The sequence below is a fragment of the Haliotis rubra genome, unplaced genomic scaffold (assembly GCF_003918875.1).
Source record: "Haliotis rubra isolate DU_JTF1 unplaced genomic scaffold, ASM391887v1 Scf47, whole genome shotgun sequence".
NCBI classification, from domain to species: Eukaryota; Metazoa; Mollusca; class Gastropoda; order Lepetellida; family Haliotidae; genus Haliotis; species Haliotis rubra.
Window position 1 is genome coordinate 1,312,333 of NW_025767157.1, and position 26,305 is coordinate 1,338,637.

The following is a 26,305-nucleotide window of genomic DNA, read 5'->3' on the forward strand; positions in this document are numbered from 1 at the left end:
GGACTCAATGTTATGTGTACACGCCTTGAAGCGTAATACAACCGAGCTATGAAACGCGAATAAAAACAGTAATTTCAGATGGAATAAACAAATGTTCTCTCATCCTGGTCAGCAGCATCGATTTTCAGTGTGGTTTTTTCAGAGAAAAGTCATGCAGCTTTGAATTATAATGAACATCAGAGACCATATCCGTATATGGTCTCTGTGAACATGTACCGAGAAACGAGTCCAGTTTTCAATATTATTTATTTCTTTTTTCATGTTTTTATTCCCAGAATTATGTTTACAGACTTTACCTCTGTAGTACAGTACAGTACAGTACAGGTAGCTTCATAGTATACAAGTACAGTGTTTCCTTGATCACATTGTCAAATATCGTGCTGTTTGCAAATATTATTTCATGACGTCAGACTAACTGAGCGGTATATTTCAAAAACTGAAAAAGTCATAAATAAAGTTACCAATCATTAGGAAAACATCTATTATAGTACACGTGTCTGAAACTTATTTCCTTAGTGAAATTATGACCGTTCAGTTTAGTCTTACCTCTGTCACAGTAAAATGTTCAGAGCGTGTTGTGAGGGAATAATTATTTCTGGAAAGGATGTCAGATTAACTAGATCACGGAGAGAACAGGCGGATTGTCATATGTAGTACGTTAACATATACATGTGCTGTAGTGGAAATAGCATCCACGGACGTCGCAGTTGGGGAAACGGTCTCACAGCGTTGAAATTTCGAAATCCGTCTGGATGACATCAGGCTGAAGGGGCGATTTGTCTGCTGAGAATTTAAAGACGATTCGGCAGTTGTAATGGATTACAGCTGATCCCGGAGAGAAGATTCATATGTAGTACGTTAACATAAAGACAGGTGAACAGTTAGTTCACTCATTATATGCCAGAACCATGGGCAGCAATGCAGGCTTCAGCAATGCGGCTTCAATGTAGGGGACATACTACTGATCAAAGAAGTTAGAAAGTCGTGGTCCATGCTGTCCCAATATCGGACCACCTCTTCTTTCATTTCAGCAATATTTGTCAGATTTTTCTTATTGACACCTTCCTTCATAAGTCCACAAACATTTTCTATTGGATTTAGGTCAGGGCTATAGCTGGGCCAATCTAATAATGTCATATTTTGGGTCCGAAACCAGGCCTGTGAATGCTTTGAACGATGTTTTGGGTCGTTGTCCTGCTGGAAAATCCAAAAATTTCCATAGAACACGTGAGCAGATGGAAGTAAATGTCCCTCGAGAATATCTGTGTACCGCTCACTGTTCATATTCCCTTCAAATACACAGAGGGGCGTTGCCCCTAACACAGATATGCCACCCCACACGTTAACTTTCGGACTGTACTTTGGGTGCTGATACAAAGGTTTTTCAGTTTGTTTGGTCCAGAATTTCAGTGTATTAGGAAACAGCCACACAGAACTTCCATCTGAGAAAATCACATTGTCCCAGTTAAAATTTCTATGCTGTAAGCACCAGTTCAACCTTCGCTGCTTTTGTTCAGGTTTCATGATCGGTGATGGAATTCCTCGACTTTTCTGCCAACCCATTGCATGCAGCTCAGTTCTAATTGTCTCCTTACAGACATCCACAGTTCCTCTGTCAATCATATCCAGCCTTAAGTATTCTAAACTCCTTCGACCCGCGAAGATCCGGGGTAGAATAGGTCTTCAGCAACCTATGTGCTTGCCAAAAAAGGCGACTATGCTTGTCGTAAGAGGCGACTAACGGGATCGGGTGGTCAGTTTCGCTGACTTGGTTGACACTTGTCATCGGTTCCCAATTGCGCAGATCGATGCTCATGCTGTTGATCATTGGATTGTCTGGTCCAGACTCGATTATTTACAGACCGCCGCCATATAGCTGGGATATTGCTGAGTGCGGCGTAAAACTAAACTCACTCACTCACTCTCAACCCCTTCGTTTGTTTATAGAAACAAGAATACCAAGCCGCCTCCTGTCACGACAGTCAATTTTCTGGGCCTATCTGCGCCTCCCTGGTGCTCAATGCCATATCCATTTGCAATATTTTTCAAAATACGATAAACAGTGGACAAAGGGATGCCTGTTCTACTTGAAATCACTTTAGCTGATCTGATGTCCTTGTTATAATACTCTAAAATCAACTTCCTCTTCTCTAAATCATCCATACTGAGGATCACTGAAAATGTCGTCTGCTAGCAAGTAAACAAAGGGGGATAACTCTTCACAAACTAATGAAAAAGGATTAACGTAGTTGTCTCTCTTGAAAGAAACCAAGCACTTGATAGTTGGTCAAGGTTGTTTATACTAGAAATCCATTTAAACATATTCCTAAAATTCTCAATAATTTCTGGTCATACTATATACCTGATTCACATAAGAATACAACATCCAGCTCTATATCTTAATGTAAAATATTATGAATACTGGCGGCAATACGAATACATTCAAGCTGTTTTATTTCACTCACTCACTCCCCCACCCACCCACTCACTCACTGAGGACCAGTTGTAACCAGGGAACACCATATTTAAATTGGCATTCTGTATTAAGAACAATGAAGAACATATAACGTGCACTCATCTTCTCTTGTATTCTGCAGGTGCTGGAGTACAGGTAAGTATACCTGCTGAGGGCTGGACCTTTTGATACTGTGGAGGTTGGTCTGGGATTCATTTTGATAACCTGCTCCGGGAATACGTTTTCTTTTCATAACATTGAGTGATTTCAAGCACTGACTTCAATATTCCGACTATAAATGCCAGCCTTCGAGTGACATTTAAACTCGATACACACAAGAGAGAGAAAATATCAATGTCAAAGTCTTTATCATGAGGAACACGTTTCTGAGCATACACTTACTTCTTCATCCTTCATCGAAAGGCCAGCGACAATATATGCTGTGCTAGAGTTGTTTCATATAATCTTAAAGCATACATTTAAGAACCTTAGGCAGGTTTGTTTGTACAGTATCTCTAGTATTGGTCATATTGTAATTTACAGGGGTCGTGTACAAGATACATCGCAAGCCTAAGTTAAGAGAAGCGTTATGTGCGTGTTCATTGATTTCAGAAAAAGCGTCTTAATTTTTCAGAAATGTAATCATATATTTACTTTTTTTACGGTTAAATTTGACATGAAAATCCATCCCTGCGAATTGTTCATTTTTTAAGACACCATGTGGGTTAACACGAGGCTACGTTTGAACCATGTTCATATTCTTGTCATTAATAAGCTTGTGCAAGACACGCTCGCTCCCTGCGATCATGTAGTACACTCCAAATATTGATTTCATCTTCCATTTGCCGATTACATAATGTTGTTTCCTCGTAGTTGGCTCGGGGCTTACAAAACCATCAGGACATGTAAAACATACATGGCTCAAAATGGGCATTTCAATATTTTATTTATTTATCAAGATTTACAACACTAAATTAGATTCCCGGAGCAGATTATTACATGAGTCTCAATCATGGAATGTCATGGTCAGTGTAAAAAAAGCTGAAAGTTTACATATATTTATTATTGTAAATGCGTTGGAGCTGTTTGCCCCCAGGTAAATGATTCAAAGCATGCGAGGAAATAGCCTCATTTTTCCAGTTGTCGGTATTTACAGATATAATGATTTTGCAACTGATATAAAATCTCAGACTAAATCCATCCAAAACTGACGTGTCGCCCCGAACTGTGTGGGATAAAACTAGTAATAAATTGCACCGGCAGAAACTTTCTAATGTTAACGTTTTTAAGGTGATAAGTTTTCAACTAACAAAGGTTTTGTTTGGTGAAACTGGCTGTCATTGTACGTTTATTAGTCATTAAATACTGGATGAAGATTTTGAGAATAAATATCAGTCGTTTCACCGAACAGTGTTAAGGTTTGCTTGCACTATTAAATGAAAACGATATTTTAATTAAGTGTCGTTTTTCAATCTCATTAAAATCAGATATGGCGACAATTTAGATCAAACTGTAATAAGCATGATAAGAGTGCGTGGGTTTAATTATACCAAGGTAATGGAAATACGAACATGTTTTTCACCTGATTTAAAAAGAAGTATCTATTTCCGGCTTTTGGGTACACTGTTAGTACACAATCTTTTCAGAAAGTGAACTGTTCAGTACTGTACTAGAGAAACAAAAAGCAATATGCAATTTCGAACATCTCTTCGTAACTTTCAAGTTGTGAGTGAGCGAGTTCAGTTTTACGCCGGACTATACTCCAGCTATATGTCGGCGGTCTGTAAATAATCAAGTCTGGACCAGACAGTGATCAACAGCATGAGCATCGGTCCACGCAATTGGGATACGATGACATGTGTCAACCAAGTCGGCGAGCCTAACCACGCTATCCCGTTAGTCGTCTCTTACGACAAGCATGGGTTGGTGAAGATCAATTCTAACCCGGATCTTCACGGGTAACTTTCAAGTAAACATAATTGGTAAAAACTCATAAAGTTCTGGTAAAATTTTCATATATAAATACTATGACCTCCATACGGTAGTGGTATGCGAGAAATGTTTTTTAGAAGGTTGTCTTGCCTCATTATATTACAAAGATTAATGACATTTGAAACGTTGTTCCAGCTCATGTGATACAAAAGATGTTTCATGTTGGACAGCATTATAGTAACGCAAATTAAAAATGTAACAATTCGGACATGAACAATAAAAGCATCATTTATGGATGTCAACTTCTTTATTGTGAATAACACGTTTTGGAGTGTATGCACGCTACTTAATCAGGTGATGAACAGTTTTCCAACTGTCTTGGGGACCGTGTGGCCTGAATTACGAAAAAATATACTCGACTGATTGGTGATTTTGTCCCCTTTTCATGACAACTTTCTAGGTGTATATCTTGTTATTTCCCTTAGGTGTATATCTTGTTATTTCCCTAGCTACTTACTTACTGGGGTACGTAACAGTATTTATTTACATGTCCATCAGTTTGACAGAGTAATTCACCCTTCTGGTGAAAACTTCAAACAGGTATAGTATCCCTGCAAAGGAGGTAACGAGATATTATATACCCAATCTCCTGTTTGTCACATAACACTGGTTCATGTTTCCTGCCTATCCCACAAACGTCCTGACCTTCAAGTTGTGCAAGTCAGGTGAGGTAAAGATGTACAGCTGTAGTACTCCGGATAATGCCACACAAGTCTTTCCCGAGACCTCCCTCTCAAATCCCTGCCCTCAACATCACAAGTACATCATGCACTCACAAAGCTCCTGGTTGCTCTGGTCTGCATCTGCTTCCATGATGTTCTCTATTGGAAACAGGTGTAGTGCACTTTGGTGCATCCCAGGTCCAGAATAAACAGAAATATTCTTTTCATTCATACAATTCCCTTGATACTTCCTGGGATCACTATGCCCACACCCACACTGTTCCAACCACAACAACCTATGAACATGATAAAAGGGACCGTTCATAATTTATGGCTAGGGGGGTGATGATGGTTGTAAGGGGGTCACCCATTTTGTTCTGGGTGGGTGGGGTGGGTTATCAATTTTGTAAATACTAGGGGGATCACATATAAACATATGTGATGCTTACATATTATGGGAAGGGGAGGGGGGCACTTATTTTGTATATAAATTTTAGTGGGGGGGCCATTCACATTGTACATGTTTCTCCATAAAAATCATCATCACCCCCCCCTAGCCATAAATTATGAACCGTCCCTAAGTCTGCAATGGCTCTCTGGGTGCTGTTGTACAAACAACCTTAGCCCTAAGACTACCTTAAGTCTATGTTAAGGTATGGGAGTTACAGTACCCCTAAGATCATATTGTACAACAGTACCCTGATCATCAATTGCTAACACCATGACATAACTGAAACTCAAAAAGCACAGTTAAAGTCTCACTCACTCATTATTACAGGTACCTCCTTCATTGAAAAAATACATTCTTAAAAACAACACCATACATATTCTTAACTATAACACTTTATTTTAAATGTAAACATTATGTTCCAATTAAAACTAATAATTAAAAACCCTAGGGTACACTCTAAACGGAACAATCTATTATGAAACATATCTCTGAACAAAGTACTCTCATCACATATCTATTAACAATTATAATGCTATGTCTGTAAATCAGAAAATTGAGCTACAAAAAAGAACCAATGGAAGACAAGTTCTATAAAATTCTCAGTATGTATATATATAGTATAAATATATACTTTAAAACCTTTGACTGATGTATGATTGTCGTTTCGTGGTTTCAAGTTGAATGTCACGAACAGATTAAAATCTGACAAAAAGATAACCTTGAACCGTCTTAACAGTGTATATCACTCTGTAATGCCTATGGTAAATTTGTGACCATGGGGATATATACATTTATAACATGGCTTACAGTCAGGACCTAACTTTTCTGACCTCCAGTAACAATTGATGTTCTTACTGCACCATGCAGTGTGCTATACTGGAAGATACAATAACAAAGAACAGGCGGGAATAAATCTTTTTGCTGCACACTGACTCATGACTACTTTTATAGATAATACCAATATCATTGGAAGTCACAACCAAAATTTGGTGGCAAATGTTACTTATTTTCATAAAAGGTTTTAGAGTTAATATACAGAGTTTAAGTTAATTACATTGATAGTTAATTCATTAGCTAATCAGAGCTGTCTGTGACCTAGAACAAGCCTTTACCCCAGAACGATCTTGAAAGGCTTTTCAATATAGGGCGATGGGGTGGTCTAGAGGTTAAAGCATTCACTCATCATGCCAAAGATCTGAGTTCGATTTCCCACATGGGTACAATGTGTGAAGCCCATTTATGGTGTCCCCAGCCGTGATATTGCTTGAATATTGCTAAAAGTGGCATAAAACCTTATTCAGTCAGAACATAGGCGAACAGAACACGCTATTGTCATGATGGCTAACATATTATTAAAATACACATACCTAATATGTCTTTCCAGAAAGTTTGTCTGGTAAGTAATAAAAGCACAAAATACACTAAAAGCTAAAACAAGATTCGTTCAATGCCCAGCATCTTTCTTATCGTTAACCAAATAGTTTGATCCAACAGGAACAATTCATCTAAGAAAAAGCATTCACTTACACCAAACAAACTAGCACCATAAATTTAATCAAACAAAAATATTCCAAATATTTGTCAGCTTAAATTCAAAATGAGAATCGTTGTTTACCATGAACAATAAACATTTCAAGCATTAATACCAATTAAACTTAAGTAAAGTGTCCAGTAAGTAGAAAACCATGATGCGGATAAACACAAATCAAAATACTAATACACAATATAAATACAGGGAAAGAGGTACAAATCCCTCACTACAAATATCATCTAACAAAGATATTTTATGGAATTTGTCTTTTGAAAAGAAATGCAATTTGTATCAACAAACGTGCAATTCAGGGAAATAGCCATGCTGTGAAATAGTTTCATAACTGACACAATATGGTAACTGTGTTAACACAAATTAAAACCCTTGGGAGATGTAAAAAATATGGACACTATGAAAACACACAAAATATGACTTCTAGATCATTTCCTGCTTTGTTTCCAACAACAAACAGGTTGTGGAGAAAATGATCCCACAGTAAGAACAAACACACCTTGATTCCTGGAGAAAATGATGTTTGGTGCAATAAGCAGTCTATACATTTTAGAAAGATGCTAAGTCGTTGTCAGTATTTGCTGTTGGTCAAACAACAACAACAAAGTTACCCAGCAAGATTACAAAGGCAAAATCTGGTTCACATAGATAGGAATCACTGACATTATATATCACGTATGCTTTTAACACTGTATGGGACATTTCAGCAAAAGGACTTACAATTGATGTAAAATACCTTGAGCACAAGATTACATTAAACTAGTATTGCCATGTACATTTGGAAAACAATCTTGAAGAGAGCTTTGTCCAAATACATCACATTAAGTGTATATACTATAACATGCAGCATTAATTTATTCTGTAGGTCAACATTGTCAATTATTATCAACGTGCATGCCAATATACACACATATTATGACAGTCAGTGGCTTAAATGGACATGAAATGGAAACATTTAGATAAATGTTCAACAATGTAACTGAAGCATTAACAGCTAAAGGATAAGCAGAATATCTCAATACAAACAGGTTATATAACAAATAATATCCATATCTAAACTAGAAACTGAGACCATATATCAGTATATGGTCTCTGCTAGAAATGAATACACTTGATCTAAAATTACCATTAATATTGTATGCAATAAATCTAATCGTGTATAATTGACATTGGAGGCTGCAGCTCACAGATAATGCTGTTATGGACAAAGCACCAGGCTGAAACCATTATGGATGACTAGAAAACATTCATTCACAAAACAACAAAAATCTTGAAGGAAGCAATGGAACCCAGTCACAACAAATCAATTAATTTCATCTGAGATGGACAGGAAATATTTCTTGTTTTATAGCTGATCATGTCTTTACAAAATATGCCATCCTACAGGAAATGGCCAATGGGGTGAAAAAGCTCACATAATTAATTTCCTATGGCCTGATAACTATATGGTGTCATAAGGTGAAACAATGACCAGTTTGACATCAGTGAAACCTAAAATGTGCGAAGGAGCAACTGCTAAACAAACTGAAACTCCCGACGTAAGAGTTGTTTGAAAATATCCTGAAGGAGGATAACATTTACTCACAAATTTGATAAAGAAAGTTAATATCTTGAATACAAACAGTGACTTCTAACATTTCATTTACCCTGCTCCCAGCATATATTTAATCTATAAAAGCTATTGGCATCTGAGACTTAGTTGTTGCTTATTTAGTGCAAACCATATTCTTCTTACTATGCACGTGCAGAATGAGCCAATGCCATTGACGAGCAAGTTTTCTTCTAAGTTAGTTCTGACTGTAACTTAGGAAAGAACCTTATTATTTCAGAATTAATTTGTTGGAAAAGTTTTGGTTCACTTGCCATCCATGAAATACAGAATGAACTAGTTGACTGGACAGCCTTTTTGCACAGAGAAATATGATATTGATAAGGAAAATATAATATGTTACTCTTTAATATGTTTGAAGTCAAGATTATCCTACTGACAAGATCGGTCAGTAAAGCAGCATACAAAGATTCCTGTATCACATTGTAAGGTCAATATTTCTTTCTTATTCCCTTGTACTTACATTATGCAGATGTAGAGGAATGCAAAGGTGAAAGCCTATTGGTTGAGCAGCTATAGCAAAGCTGAGCATTCAAAGGGAGATAATACAGTCAAGTCTTTGGCAAATGTCCAGGCCACTAGGGCTTTTACAAAGTGGCTCAACTGCAAGCCTTGGTTTTCACAGCCTTCCTTTCACACTCAGTTCCACCCTGGATTAGCTCCCTTGTTTTTGTCATCACACCGTTCATACATGGAAGATATTCTCCCCATTTTCCAAAGAAGCATCGCTCTGGAATTAAAAGCAACATTTAATGTACTTCAAAAAGATTGTAAAAGTACAGTGAACATTTTATCAATTGTTTAAATACACACTTCCTGATTGAAAATACATCTGTAACAATGAATTTCACAGTACACAGCATTTTCATTATTTGATCTGCTAGTGAGGGGAGGGGGGATGCAAAAAGGTCTGTATGGAATGTAATTTGTATAAATGGTATGAATACAAACATAAAACCATAACAAATAATTCCATGTCAGTATTCACCTTCTTGTGGGGGCCTTTACCAATAACAGCAATAGAAGTATTTGAGATATCAGATGCTCATAAAAGACGGACTTCTAGTTTAATTTAAACTTACTGAGTGAGGAGATCAAACACAGCAGTAAAACTCAACTATATTTCGCATTGTAATGACTAAATGACTAAAACGGTTAACTAATAATTGTACTTGGGACTTGCAACAGAAAGAATTGATGCGGTTGGGTTGATACAGAAAAATTAGTCAATCTTTCGAGCCAGGGATCATGATGCAGTTGTATGACTGACTGACTGACTGACTGACTGAGTTTGGTTTTACGCCGCTTTTAGCAATATTCCAGCAACATCACGGCGGGGGACACCAGAAATGGGCTTCACGCATTGTACCCATGTGGGGATTCGAACCCGGGTCTTCGGTGTGTGCAGTTGTATGAAGCAACCTTAGTGGTACAGCTGTGATAAGGCCATGTTAAGGCATCAGATTTAGCTCTCTGGTGAACATAACTTACATACTGTAAACATACTTTTTCGCTTGGTGCAAATTTCGCGGAATTGACAGTTTAGACTACATCGAGGGGTCAATTATTCGCGCAATCATAAAGTGCCGGAACTGCCAGCTGTCTCTTAGCCCACCACTAATAGTAATGAAAACAACCAGAGTGGCTTAACCTGTCAGGCGGCATGTATTGCTTACCTGCCTGCATGATATATACAGTAATACGTTTAGTATTAAGTACTTAGGAAGTGTCACTACGATTGGTAAAAACAGAAAATAGAACATGTGACCAATTTCAATGGCGGCCACAACACACATTGCTGTTTTCGCTAATTCGGCAATAGGATTTTGAAAGGTTTATTCGCTGTGTATAAAATTTTTGCAGTAAAATATTTTGCGCGAAAAGCGAGAAAATAAAACCTGCACGATATATAATATGTTTACAGTATTTTATAATATACACTTACAAGAATTGTAGCTCACTTTGGTGAACGGGCCCCAACCCTTATCACGACTTACCTTTTCCATTTGGTCTGCTACATGACTTGGTCATGGCTATCTCAGGTTTACACACTTTCAAGTCGCCTTTTTTCAGCTTTTTCACACGGGTTCTCTTGTTGGTGGTGGTATTGCAGTCACTCCACTCGCCTATATCATACTGGCATTCTACAACACAGAAACCAATACTCACCAGTCATCTAATACGCTCTAATATCTCAACAGGGATTTACAGGACGCGAATTCCTGCATCCTATACGCATAAAAATTGACAATGGACTCAACAAAATATATTAGCGCGTCCAAAGGAACTAGTGTTGGGAATCGGAAACCAAATCAACTATCGATTATCAGAGGACTTGTGGTGAACGATTATTGATTATAATCGAAATATATACAGTTTTAATGTAATCATCAATTCTAAGGGGTTTTCCCCAGGTTTTTGCTAATTAATGGGTTTTTTATAACTAATACTGTCATGCAATGAAATGCACGCATGCAAGTAAGACACTGGAATTGTAATTAAACAATAAAAGTGGTTAAAATTTTACAATGCGCATAGCTTTACGCTGTTGAACGCATGCTTGTTCGTGAATATTCATCAAATTAAATGCTTAGTATACTTAATTCAAGGGTGTTATACAAAAACAACAAAATTCTGATTAATCAAAAACATTTTTTTTTACAATCGATATTCATTTTTAATCCTTCTTTCGATCGATTTTCGAACAAGAGTCATCAGAAGATGACATATCCCCCCGGCCTCCACATCTTTGAAAGAACAAATCATCTTACAGTTACTTAAAGTCCAGCTTGATTTTAGACTACGTGCAAATCGTTCCATGGCAATCATGAAAAAATTAAATGACAAAAATCTGCAAATAGCAAAAGGCACCACTTCAGGATCTGCCTGACATATCTGCCAAGTTTTACTGAAAGATATTAAGAAGAAACCTACACTTTTGAGAGTTGTGTTTCCATGGAAATCAGGAAAAATAAAAAAGACCAAAACCAAATAGCAAAAGGCACACTGGGCCCTTTGCTGAGACTAAGTCTGAATCACCCTCCCTTCCATGAAAATCAATCGTTTCCATGAAAAAAATAAAAATGCCCAAAATCTGCAAATAGCAAAAGGCACCACTTAAGGTTCTGTTTGATATATCTACCAAGTTTTGTTGAAAAATATTGAACAGTTCTTGAGTTATGCTCCGGAAACGAAGCCCACCCCTCCCTTTTGGGATTAAGTCCGAATCGTTTCCATGGAAACCGGGAAAAATAAAAATGCCAAAATTCTGTGCACAGCAAAAGTCACCACTTAAGGTTCTGTTTGATATATCTACCAAGTTTTGTTGAAAAATATTGAACAGTTCTTGAGTTATGCTCCGGAAACGAAGCCCACCCCTCCCTTTTGGGACTAAGTCAGAATCGTTTCCATGGAAACTGGGAAAATTAAAAATGCCCAAAATCTGTGCAAATAGCAAAAGGCACCACTTAAGGTTCTGTTTGATATATCTACCAAGTTTTGTTGAAAAATATTTAACTTTTTTTTAGTTATGCTCTGGAAACAAAATGATTATGAACGAGGCGTCGACTATATCACCCCGCATTACATGCCGGGGGGATAAAAATATTTTCTTTCTCTGATTCCATCAGTTCTGCGCCAGTGTCGCATATATACATTCAATCATTTAACACATCTATACACATGTATAGGTACACCAGCTGGTAATTACCGTGAACGTTTTTACATTATTTTATTTATTTAAATTTTCTTATGTTTGCATGCAATAACTAAAATTAATTGAGTTGCTATGATTTACTTTGTGTATTTTGCATATATCCACAGTTTATCTGGAGCCCTGTAAAGAGAATATGGCAAAGATAATCATACACACTTACTTCTCTTTCCTTTTTTACATTTCTTAGTGATCTGTCGTTTGTTTGAACAGAACTTTTTATCTCCCTTGATTAAAGTATCCATTCTTGTCATAAGATGTGTTGTGGGGTGACAGGCAGACCAGCTCCCTTTACGGAACTTGCATGCTGAAAGAGGGATGTGAGTGAGTGAGTTAAGATTTAACGTCACATCGGCAATATTGCAGCCATATCGTGACGAAAACAAGCCATACAATGAAAAGTTGAAACATTTTAAAGATTAAAACCTGTCGACGATGGACTGTAAAAAGACTAGAGAATCACAGTTATAAATATAAAACTAGCGCAAAGTTAAAATATTCCAATTAAAGAAGACAATACAATATAAAATACGGGCTATAGAGAGCCAACAACTGAACGTAGATCACCATACTAAGGCCCATGGGGACTTACATTACTTTTGCTACCTGCATGGACCCTAGCTGGATTTACACCATCCCTTCAGCCATTGACGTTGATGCTGAGATTTAGCCATACATTAAAAACACAAATATACTACCATTAAAAACCTGGTACACTTAAACTGACTTGAAATGATTTGGGACTTACGTACCCGAAAGAGGGATGTGAGAGCATAGGGTTCCACAAAGTAATATAAAGATATGTAACACCTAACTTGTACTTTCCGTCTTGTTGGTTGGTTGGTTGGTTGCTCAAAGCCGCACTCAGCACTATTCCAGCTACATAGCGGCAGTCTGTAATTGATCGAGTCTGGACCAGATAAACCAGTGATCAACATCAAGAGCATCGACCTACGCAATCGGGATACAATGACATGTGTCAACCAAGTCAGCAAGTTTGGCCACTGTGTCAGTCAAGTCAGCGAGTCTGGCCACCCGATCCCGTTAGTTGCCTTTTATGACAGGCATGTGTGGCTGAAGGCCAATTCTAACCCGGATCTTCACGTGTACTTTCCATTTAGCATCCATGCCAGCACTTGAACCTGGGTAACTGCCAGGTAAATCGCTCAAATAACTGAAGTATACTTACGTTTCCTACATTTGCGTTTCAATTCTTTTGTTGGAGCACATTTTTCTGGGTCCCCCTGGACTAGATTCATTATCCGTGTCATCGTGTTGGTTCGTAGGTCACACTGCTGCCAGTCTGCAAACTCATACTTACATTCTGAAAATTAAAAACGCACACACTCTGAGATAAACAAAAGAGGAGAGGTGGGTAGAGAAAAGATTATGTTATAAAGTAAAGTTTGTATGTTTACTTGTAGTCAGTGGCAGTATCTCCTGTGAATGTTTATGTCCGCACACCCTCCTGTGAATAGTGCAACCTTTCAAAATGGCTTCTCGACGCAGGTTGACCATTGGCTGATTTCTTACCCGGACTCTTTAACTATGGCACGATACTATTTACGTTAAAACACAGACCCAATCAAGCTGTTTGTTCATATCTATCCAAATCCAAAACAGATCTTCCACACTTTAAGCCACCATATATGACTAGTATATAGTCATACCATTGCATTCCACATTACAGCAGTAATTGCTTAAGTTCATTCACTAAAATTTACAAAATACCAGTCCTTGCTACAGTCCTAATCACATTAACCCTTTCAATCCTACATAGTACAATGTAATGAGAACTGAAGCAAAGTGTCAAGAAAACTCATTAATACACAACTGTGGCTGTTAAAGTAAGGGAGACAACTCCATATCCTCCTGGCATCATCAGAACCAATTAATTCATATACAATGAGCACAAATATGTTACTTTACACTAACATGCAAATTAGGTGGATCATGTTATAAACATATTAACCCATACATACATCATGCTCACAGCTTGAACCGCATTATCAACCTTGTCATTGGGAATATCAAACATTTTCATCACATGAAGGTTAGTGTGAATTAAGTGAATGAGTGAGTTTTTAGTTTTATACTACTTTTAGAAATATTCCTGAATTATATCATAGCTGGAGGCAGCAGAAATGGGCTTCACACATTGTACCCATGTGGGGAATCGAACCCGGGTCTTCGGCATGAGGAGCAGACACTTTAACCATTCGGCTACCCCACATTCCCCATACAGATTAGTACCATGTACTAGGGACGATTGTCATAACAAGTTCAGGAAATGCTACAACTTTATTTGTGATCAAAATATTTCACAAAGATTGAAATCTTTAGGAGCTATGGAACTCGGTGGAAACTGACAGTAGCATGCAAGCAATATTACAGCCAAATCATCATATACTTTCTTTTATCAATTGAATAGCAGGAGGTTTATATTTAACAGATATTTCCCAATTATTATCTTTGCGATTAAATGTCAGAGGCAAAGGGTGTCTAAAAAGAATATACACCATGGCACTTGATCGATGTAATATGGCCTTAGTGTGGTCAGTTTACACCAATGGCTGACTTCATGACTTATGATCCACAGTCTGTGTAGTATGTTACATTATCACCAAGGTCTCATTCATACCACCCAATCCCCATTTTTGTCTGTGGGGTAGACTACAGGTTAAAGCGTCAGCTCGGACGACCCGGGTTCAATTCGCCACATGGGTACAATGTGTGAAGCCCATTTCTGGTGTCCCCACTATGATAGTGCTGGAATGCTAAAAGCGGCATAAAACCATACTCACTCACTCATTTGAGTCTGTCGACAAGGCTTCAGGGGGTCTATTCAATCCCTTGGAAATAAGGTGTCGAGTTTCCTGATATTACTTACTCGTGTGTATTCTAGCAGCAGTCAAAGCTGCTCTACGACGACACTGTCTGGTCACCTTTTTGATTGGATCACATGCATCTCGGTCGCCTCGTTTAAGGGTCATCGTGCGCTGCATCTTGTTAGTAACTGGATCACACTGGCTCCAAGGGCCCCGGTTATACTTACAGGCTGCAATCAAGCAATGGTACACACAAAGGGATAAGCACACACATGTGTAAGCGCTGGGAGAGAAGCATTAGTTAACATATATACTGTTACAATGTATACTGAAAAAGTACGGACAGGGTCTTATCCAGGATCCCCAAATAAGAGCTTATTGTCAAAAACTTGGAAAACATAGCAATAGTTTTCTGAAATGGATCTTTTTAATTTTGCCATTTTTTGGGTTGTTTTATAGGGAATTGGGAAATTTTTAATTCAAATTTTTACCATTCTTTGATAGACACTATGCACCTTTGGTCATTTGATGGGGTTTCATACTTTTCTGATCAATCAATGAGTTTGTTCCAACCTATCAGTCATTGATTATAACCAATGATCCATTCTCTTTTTAAATTACATGCCAAATATGTTCATTTCAGTTGTATTCCCAAAATTAACATTTGCATGGACAGAGTAACACACAGGCCATAAAAAAAAGTTATGTAGAACATAAAGTACACTTCAAGAGCTGAAAAGGAGATGATTAGAAGCATGAAGAGCAGGAGATGAGAATGGGTCTTCTTTACTGAATACACAATATTTATGTGCTCTGAGGTCCTTAAGTGACCAGCTGTGTAGACTGACATTGAATCTGTTCTAATGGTGATGATAGATATCCCATAAGTATTCATCACTGTTTCAGTGTGGACTGAGTCACCCTCGTGTGTGACACTGTGGTTGACAGGTGCCCCTCACCCGGGGCCTCGGGGACAGGATGTATGGGCCAAGTCGGATGTTAGGGCAAGATAAAAATTCACGAGGCCATCCGTCTGTCAGTCCGTCAAAGTTTGTAGAGAACTGTTTTAGGAAATATTCAGCAAACCAAGACTTACACACCACTATCTAACATAATCAGAATCTTAACTCATGACAGCAACTTCAGTCAGAACAAAAAAACAACCTAAATCCTGAAAGTCCCATTTCTCTCTCTGTATTCACATGATAACTTCCAGTTATTTCTCAGACATCACACTATTTTTTATAAGGATCCATGCCAAATTTTCAAAGATTCTTCAACCAGAAAGTCCTGCAGCAACCATTACAAGAAAGCAATGCACTCTCCTAGTTGAATGACTACACTTCCACTTTGGGAAATTTAGTTATACTTTAAAGTCACAAAGCCTCTAGCTACTAATGTGAGATGCTTTCTGAACTTCCGATTTAACGCCATCACTTCCAACAAACAAAATATGTGTCACATGAAGAGCAAATTTAAGAGAGAAAACTTTATATCTGTAGCCAATGAAATGTTGCCGATCTGCACCTCTTGACCTTCAGTTTTAGCCAATAGCATCCTTGGATATTTCCAGTAGGAACATGACTGCTAACTCTTACAAACATAACATTTCCAACATGGGGGACTGGATTACTGGAACATTGTACCTGGGATTCGAACCCGGGTCTTCGGCATGACGAGCAAACACTTTATCCACTAGGCCACCCCATGGCCCCATTAAGTGAAGAAACTGACTTGATGATAGAGGATTTGAATGTGTCATTCATCTGTGCCTGTGATTACTGTGACATAATGGGGACACCGGATTCCCTAAATATGAAATGTTATGGAACAGTTGAACATGCAACTATTGTGGACATTGTAACCTAAAACCCAAAACATTCCTATTTACAGAAAACATTATGACCATTGCTGAACATTATAATGAATACTGACATTCTACACTGTAATCTTGAAATGATCAGCCTTAGTACACTGTCAGCAATTTGCAAAGTCCAAGGCAATCATGCATATATGCATCGGCAGCAGCACAAGCAACGTTTGTTAGCAGCAAAACAACTGAAGGTAGCATACCTTTTCTACTCGATTTCCGTTTCCTGCATCGCCTCTGCCTGGTTTTGCTTGGTGGACACTGGTCGCTGCCCTTGACGAGGGTTAGCGTCCGAGTCATCTTCTTTGTCATGGGATCACACTCACTCCAGTTTCCTTTCTGGTACTTGCAAGCTAGTAAAGATGAGTGAGTGAGTCAGTTAATGTTACTTTGCATCGCCTAACATACCTCTATGACATCACGTCATTGTTTCAACTGTAGATCATCTGTAACAGACTGGGTTTCCTGTCCTACTATCTGTAAGGGAAATAGGCTTGGACAAAACACTGCGACCACCCTGGGACATCGCACACCCAAATCCTTGTCAGTAAACCCTTTAAACACCTCTGTTCCTATATTCCTCCATGCCTTGTCATGGTGTGTCATTATATATAAAGGAATTAGAGTTTAAGGATGAGCACTATCAGACCATTAGCTCTTCACACCATTTCCCACACACAAAACCACCCGTTACCACTAACTGCCCAGTATTTTTACACAAAACAAAATACCTACCTCACTCCTATTTTACACAAATAAAAAAACCACCTGACTCTTAGTTTACAAAAAATAAATCATCCCACCTCACTCCCATTTTACACAGATAAAAAGAACACCTGACTCCCATTTTAAACAAAATAAAAAAAACCAGTCACTACTACTGCCCCACAACAAACAACCAAGTAACTCCCTCTGTCCCACTATTTGAGAAACACTAAATCACCTGATGACTGCCAATGCCCCACTATTTGAGAAACACTAAATCGCCTGATGACTGCCAATGCCCCACTATTTGAGAAACACTAAATCACCTGATGACTGCCAATGCCCCACTATTTGAGAAACACTAAATCACCTGATGACTGCCAATGCCCCACTATTTGAGAAACACTAAATCACCTGATGACTGCCAATGCCCCACTATTTGAGAAACACTAAATCACCTGATGACTGCCAATGCCCCACTATTTGAGAAACACTAAATCACCTGATGACTGCCAATGCCCCACTATTTGAGAAACACTAAATGAGGCACCTGATGACTGCCAATGCCCCACTATTTGAGAAAACACCTGCACCACTATTTGAAACACTAAATCTCACTCCAGTTGCTCTGCTAACTGCAACAAACCACCCATCAAGGGTGACTTGTGATTGAGAACTACAGGATGGGATGCCCAGAAATGGTTCCAGGTGTTACCGAAATGCAAGCTCTTGATATATGGAGGACAATGTCAAAGCTGACTGATCTGGCAATGTTTGACGTACAGATCTACAGTAGCATGGTTTAGAGCAATTCATCCATCTCGGACACTGTTTTCTCATCAGTCACGAGAACAGTTTTATCATCTCTCCCACTTAAAAAACAACAACTTTATCTCAAAAGACAACCCATCAAACGATCATATACAATGTGTTTGTGATGCCACACCTCTCGTAATAGTGTGATTGAACGCGATAAACTTGACGCTCCATAAAATGTCTGAAAACATTTGAAAATGTAAAATCTTGATGAAGTGATGCAATGTCCCTGGCGACTTATTCTCGCACCAACAGCACATGAACATGTCAGTTACAGTGAAATGGTCTCGTTTCAAACTAGAGTGTTTCAGCAGAAACCATATAATAATATTATATCGTCTCTGGTTTCAGCACTGAATCTTTGTGCTCTGCATGCAACTCTCATTAACATTATGAAATAACTGTGGCATGATGTCTAACTTGACATCCTCACGCTTTCAGCTCTACATAATAACACTGTGTTCAATATGGATGCAGATTTTATTGTTTTTATGGGGTTTTTATAAATGGCACAGTAATCATGAATATTACGCATGTAAATAAAGTGTTCAGGCATCATTTTACAATTGCGGGTTTCCTGTCTCAAAATGAATTGATGACCACCTATTCACACAGAATCTATTAGAAGTGTATCCAGTACTGACTGTGTCAGTTTAGATTTCCACAAATCTCTAGGGAAATAGTTATTAGTATAAATGATAATTTCTAGATTATAGAGAACAATTAATTGATTGGTTGTTAATTGTTGTTTAACACCGCACTCAGCAATATTCAAGCTATATGGCACCGGTTTGTTAATAATCCAGTCTGGACCATACAATCCAGTGATCAACAGCATGAGCATCCTTTAATGCAATTGGGATACCATGACATGTGTCAACAAAGTCAGTGAGCCTGAGCACCCGATCCCGTTAATGGCCTCTTACAATAAGCATGGGTTACTGAAGATCAATTCTAACCCGGATCTTCACAGGTTATATAGAGAAGTTGTCCTTATAAAAGACTGGCATCCATAGTACTGTCCACTTATCTCTATAAAGGACACTATATCTTTTCATCCACAAAATTATCCTTTGTTACAGCCTTGGAGCAAGGCTAGGGTCAGTGATGTTGATCAAGGTCAAGGTCATTCGTACAACCTGCGTCTTGTGTCACATGACAGATTTGAAAGGGGTGTACGGTTCGTACACCCTGGCAAATCCGCCTACATGGTTTCGTATGCTTTGACTACTGACCAATCAGAATTCAACAAATTTATCTTAAGGGTAACAAGGTATGATATGGTCATGGGATTGAACTGATGTAGGTCTAATTGTGTGTAGGTATATCAAACAGTCTAGGTATGTTTCATTTTGTGCAGATGTGTATGGGTACTTTTAGTTGTGAAGTAGTATGTAGGTGTGAATAGTTGTGTTCAGGTATGAATAACAGTGTACATGACCTGGTGCCAATTTCAGGATGAATGTGTGTGTTAAGATGTGTTCATTTTATAGTTGGTATGCAAAATTGTGTTTTGATGGATGTAGATGTGTCTAGATTAGGGCTGGGAGAGGTAACAATTCTGGACATGGTAGCATTACCGGATTCCACCTGGCTATCCATTACTGCTTTATTTTTGGAGCTAATGCCTCTAATTATGTAACAATCATAAACAAAAGTGGCATTTGATCACATATTGCTTCCTAATTTATTGACTAAATGGTAAAATGAAATTGTTCAAATGATGTTCACTTCAAGTCCGATGTTTTGCCTGTCACTGTGAGAATGGTCAGTGAAACTATAATGGCCTTTGATTGGTTGAGAGAGACACACCTGTCCCAACACGCAGTGTAGATATACGCAGATGTGTTTAGATGTCTTAAGGTGTGAATGGATCAGTTGAATGGAACACCATTTAAACATTATTTCAGAAACATAATGATGTGTCAGATTCATTATGGGAAAAGATCAAAGAATAATGCTGGTTGTGATTCGCAGCCAACATATCTAACTGAATGTAGGTGTGTTTTTTGTGAGAGTAGGTGTGTTTAATTGTGCAGGTGCGAGTTGGGATATCAAATTGTGTTTAGGAAAAAAAGTTGTGTAGAGGTGTGTGTACATTTTAAACTGTATATAAATGTGGGTTATGTTTAGATAAATAAAGATGTATTAGATGAGTTCAAGTATGTGTAGATATGTTTAATTGTGTTCAGGTGGGTGTAGTGTAGATATGTTTAATTGTGTTCAGGTGTTTGTAAGTAAATCTAATTCCGTTCAAGTGTGTGCAGGTATGCTTATTTTTGTTCAGGTGTGTGTAGGTATGTATATTTGTTTTCAGGTGTTGTAGATGTGTTCAGGTGTGTGCAGGTATGTTTATTTGTTTTCAGGTGTTGTAGATGTGTTCAGGTGTCTGTAGGTATGTTTACATGTGCTTGAGTGAGTGAGTGTGTTTAGTTTTATGTCACTTTTAGCAATATTCCATCAATATCACGGTGAGGGAACCAGAAATGGGCTTCACACATTGTACCCATGTGGGGAATCGAACCTGGGTCTTTGTCATGATAGGCGAACGATTTAACCACTAGGCTACCCCTTCGCCCTAGTATGTCTCACAGTCCCTGAACCACATTATTTTCCCTACTGCCAAGCTCTCTCTGCAGTGCTAAAGCCCTAAATAAAGCAAGTCCAGATTTTCCCAGGTTCAGAATCTCTGGTCTACCTAGGGCTCCTTTTCAATTTAAATGGGCTTGTTTGTTACCATCAAAATTATATATATTCAGAGACTAAGCCTTAGTCTACCATCGCCCCTACATATGCTTGAAGTGTTCGGGTGTGTGTAAGTACATGTATGTTTAATTGTGTAAAGGTCAAGATGTGTAGGTGTCTGATACTAGAACACATAGGCAGAACGGGGCTGCAGGGGTGTACACCCCCTTTTTTGTCCTGAAAGTCTATTAAATGACAACACTTGTGAAAATGAAGTGTGCAGCCCCCTACCCCCACCCTTTCTCAAAAAGCTGAATCTACCCCTGGAACAACATCAGTTATGACAAACAATTAGTATAGGGCATATTTTTATTGCAGCAGAAAAGAACAGGAAAGAAAAGAAGACTGTTTGGTAACCTGACCTTAAGACATAGCCTACCCAGAACATTCACTTAAGTTACTGTTTTCATGTCTGTGTTGCCACTGCTATAATGATTAAAGCACCTGAAAATAAATAATTTCATTCAGCCAACAAGTAAAATCTTGCTTAACAAATTTTCAGTTTGTATGTTTTCTACAGCAGTGAACAAAATAAGTTATAAGATATATTTCATTGATCAACAGTTTCAGCACATCTAGTGAAGCGTTGCTGATCTAAATGGTGTTCCTGCATGGGAACTTCACCAAAAACAAACCCAAAAATTGTCGAAAATAGTATTTCTTGTTTAAAACATCTAAACTTTATCAAATCAAAGAAATAATTACAAATAATTTTTTCTAAATGCTAGTATGACTAACAAGGGAGACAATTCTAAGGCTATACAACAACTTTATTATACTGAATCGCGACATTCAGTGTAAGTACTAACACCGTTATCAAGCACGTGATAACACTGTGTTTACTGTGTAAAGAAGTTGTATAACCATAAACTTCTCTCCCTTGTTCATCACACCAACTTCCAAAGGCCATTTACGAGGAGAGTTCGAGTAGTTTATTGAGTCAAAGCAGAGCATGAAAGTGAAGCGTGGGGCGTTATAGATTCATCCTTTTCACATGTTTTCTCCTCCAGTGTTCTGTCCACCATGTCTTTTCTGTCCACCATGTTTTCCATGTTTATTGTGTCCATGCCCATGTTTCCCAGGGATGCATTTCTTTGTGTTGGATTTTTCAGGATCACACATGGCCTTGTTTCCTGAGATCAAGTGCCTCACCTTGGTTTTTGTTCGAGTTTCAGGATCACATTTTCCATATGCATCTTTTGAGTATTTGCATTTTCCTATAATAATAAAAATAATATAATTTGGAAATTTAACATTGATAATTCAATCTTTAGACATGGATCTCTAAAACCAGCATAGAGGACTTCAGAAACAGAAGTGACTACAAATTAATACTTAAAACTATTGCAATTTCACAATTCAGTTCTTTGCTAAAATATAAAAAATAATATAAGAGTAAATAGGACACTACTGATACATACATAGTTCGGTAAGCAGAGAGTTAAAATTACACCATAATGACTGCCACATTACTGTCACCTTCTACAGAGGGACCTTATGGTCAAAGTTGTAATAGAGTCAAATATTTCAAGATACATTCCCTACCTGTATATTAGGGTACATTGATAGGGGAGAATCAGGTGTGCTTAACTTCTTTTGAGCAATATGTCATGTGCCCATATTTGGCATACCATATATTTAACCATAATAAGGAATGTCAATGTTAATATATGGCTGCCATAACTGCCATGCAGAAAATATCAGATTTTGAGCTCAGTTTGTAGACAAATTGCTTAGATTACATAGTTTCAGACGGGACCTCTTACCTGAAGAATGACTACCGGTATGTGAAAAACATGAACATTAAAGAGTGTAGATGGGTTAAACAGATCTAAACCAAAATATGCCAAATGTTATTTCGCATTAGGCAATATAACTGCACATGAAATTTCAAAATGATACATAGAAACATGGATAAGCAGTGGCAAACAAATGTACAATATGGTTGCCACAGCGGCCATGTTTAAAGTAAAATAAAATTCTGTAAGGAATCTTTCAAGATACCTTCATACCAAACAGAAGTTTATGCTTTGTAGTTTCAGAGGATATGTTAATCTATAAAATGTTTTTATGACCTGTCTGACAATTTGCTGTGATTTTGTCACATAAACGAAAAATAGATCACATGACACTCACCTTTGCATGGGATAGTGTCGTCCAATTCGTCTTCGCACGTGACACCTTTTCCAGCTTTTTTGAGCTTAAGGACACGACTCTGAGTGTATGTTGTTTCATCACATGTGCTGTATTTAATCTTACGATCATAATGACATCCTGGAACTAAATGGTATTTATGTGCAAGGTTGGAATCTCTTAGCTTGCAAAATTTAAATGTCAACCAACCCAAAAAGAATCTTAGAAATGAATACATTTTCAATTGGTATATTTGGAGCAGATCAGTTGCATTAAATCTTGGTATCCACAGAAATTGATATAAATTGGTAACATCCACTTAATACAGTTCGGTACGTGGTAAACAAATCTTTAAAAACATAAATTTTAATGAATTTTCTTGCACACGATTGACTTTATACTAAAAATGCCCGTTTTCTCACACTTCTTATTTGGGTTGGCTACATGTTCATTCCACTCATGATGAAAAGCAAAGCCTGAGTAACCTTCTCTTGGTTTCCAGATTCGTCCAATCAAAAGGTAGATAAAAGCAAAAATGATTCAAATGATCTGACCAAAAGAATGACTATAATAAACACTTTCAATAAACCAAGAAAAAATCTGGCTTTGTAGCGCAAAAGCAGCGAACAGCTCAGCTACAAGATGGCATGCAATGCTGTCTGACCTTTTTTGCATTTGCGCGTTATAGACTTTACAGGTGAGCATCGCGAACTCCCAGTCTTCAGGGTCATGGTACGGGTTTGCAGATTGGTCGCTTCATTGCATTCACTCCAGTCGTTTTTCTCATACTTGCATTTTTCTCCTGCAACTGTAAAGTGCAACATTTACCGATTCGAGGAATCCATGCTGACCCTAACCTTGTGAAGGAGTGAGGGAGTTGGGTTCAAAGCCATCATGAACAGAATCGAACACTGTAGAGCCACTCCACCTTAACAGTGGAGGAACACCAACAGTGAGCGAGTATGGTCTTACACCGCTTTTAGCAATATTCCAGCAATATCATGGCACTGGATATCAGAAAGGGCCTTCACCCATTTTACCCATGTCGGAATTCAAACGCAGGTCTTCGCCATGATGAGCAAATGCTTTAAGGACTAGGCTGTGAACATCTATAGCAAACATGGTTGCAAATTGTACGCTCAGCAAAACTTGCAGGACGAACATGGCGCTGGCTAGTAAGAATCACAGATGGCAAAGTCTGAGACCAGTGCATCTTGGCTTTACAGAGATTACATGTTCCTCTCTACAGCATATTACAGCGCCCTAAGCGATTCGCTGTCCAAGCACTGGGACAACATCGGTCTCAAAGCTTGAATACTGTTGAAAATGAGAGTAAATTAAGCATAAGACACAACCATTTGAGAGTCTTGTATCAGGGACCAATCCACAAAGTGATCGCAGCACTGCATCATTCGTAAGCTTATAATAAACAAAATAGTTCTGATAGCACGTCACGCTACAAACGCTTAGTGAATTGGCACCCAGGACTATACACATTATTTTCAGAAATTTGGAAGTAGACTATAGTCCCTTAGCATACACTGATGCACTGGGTTTGTTCCTCCTTGCGGAACCTTTACGAGTAATAAAGTCATACAACTCTTGTTAGATTACGGTGCAATAACACAGTCCTTCAAGTCTAGCAAATCCTTGCAAGACTCAATGGCTGTTACAAACTATATTGATCATTATTAAAGCAAAACAAACTTGGAATGAATATCCTGCTATGTTGCAATGAGCAAAACACGCTTGTTTGAAATACCTACCACACATTCTGGTCTTGACCTTTTTCTGAGGACATGATTGGTCTGACCCTTCCTGTTTGACCTTTGTCACAGTCTGTTTGCCGTTCTCACATTCAGACCATTTTCCCTGCCTCTCATACTTGCATTCTACAACAGAACACTTCCTTCTTCAAAAACAGAACATACATCATTCTCCAAAACAAAGAAATGCATTATTCAACAATAACAGAGCAATGCACCATTCCACAAAAAAACCCAGAACAATGCGTCATTCTATAACAGAAGAACAAAGCACCATTCCAAAACAATAGAACAGTGCACAATTCAAGAACAGAACAAGATATTATTCTAAAACAATAGCACAATAACATGATCCTACAACAGAACAATGCACCATTCCACAAACCAGTTACATAACTGTCCATGAAGTATTTTTTAGCAGGGCGGTGGGGTAGCCTAGTGGTTAAAGCGTTCGCTCGTCACGCTGAAGACCCGGGTTCGATTCCCCACATGGGTACAATGTGTGAAGCCCATTTTTCCGGTGTTCCCCGTCGTGATATTGCTGGAATATTGCTAAAAGCGGCGTAAAACCAACCTCACACACACACATTTGTTAGCAACTATAATCAGGTTCTACAACTGTGTTTCTGACCTATTTGATATGCTCAACCTACAACTGCTTGTGTGTGAGTGAGTGAGTTGGAATTTTACACTGCTTTGAATGTGTTGGAGAATATTCAAGTTATATTGTGGCATGCCACCTTGTGGAGGGAGAAAAGTGTGAAGTAAGGCAGCTCTGAGATGTTTGCAACTTCAGTCAAATACATGCGCACAGTTATGGTGCTGACGGACCTGGAAACGTAACTGGAGCACACCAGGATTTGAACTCACTATCGTTAGCTTATTCAGGGCTCCAGATAATTTTTCAACATGAGGAGTATGTACTCCTTATTTTTTTAAATATACCCTGTAGGAGTACTGGAAAAACTTAAAGTACATTTGGAGTACTGAATGGAATTTAATGGAGTGTGTGATCTTG

The 26,305-nt window shown here is 38.2% G+C and overlaps 1 protein-coding gene across 5 annotated transcripts in view; it reads right to left on the minus strand.

The window, feature by feature from the left end:
- Positions 1-5,936: 5,936 nt before the first annotated feature.
- LOC124290590 overlaps positions 5,937-26,305 on the minus strand; it is a 49,281-nt gene continuing 28,912 nt past the window's right edge. For 2 of the 5 annotated variants that reach the window (XM_046727337.1, XM_046727341.1), the window contains exons 3-10: positions 25,288-25,413; positions 24,186-24,329; positions 17,326-17,475; positions 15,315-15,482; positions 13,614-13,748; positions 12,588-12,731; positions 10,710-10,856; positions 5,937-9,442 (exon numbers count right to left, since the gene is read on the minus strand). In XM_046727337.1, the coding sequence (XP_046583293.1) occupies positions 9,312-9,442; positions 10,710-10,856; positions 12,588-12,731; positions 13,614-13,748; positions 15,315-15,482; positions 17,326-17,475; positions 24,186-24,329; positions 25,288-25,413 (1,145 nt within the window). In that variant the 3' untranslated portion in view covers positions 5,937-9,311. The remainder of the gene's footprint in view (positions 9,443-10,709; positions 10,857-12,587; positions 12,732-13,613; positions 13,749-15,314; positions 15,483-17,325; positions 17,476-24,185; positions 24,330-25,287; positions 25,414-26,305) is intronic. The other 3 variants (XM_046727340.1, XM_046727342.1, XM_046727343.1) reach the window with 3 other exon arrangements.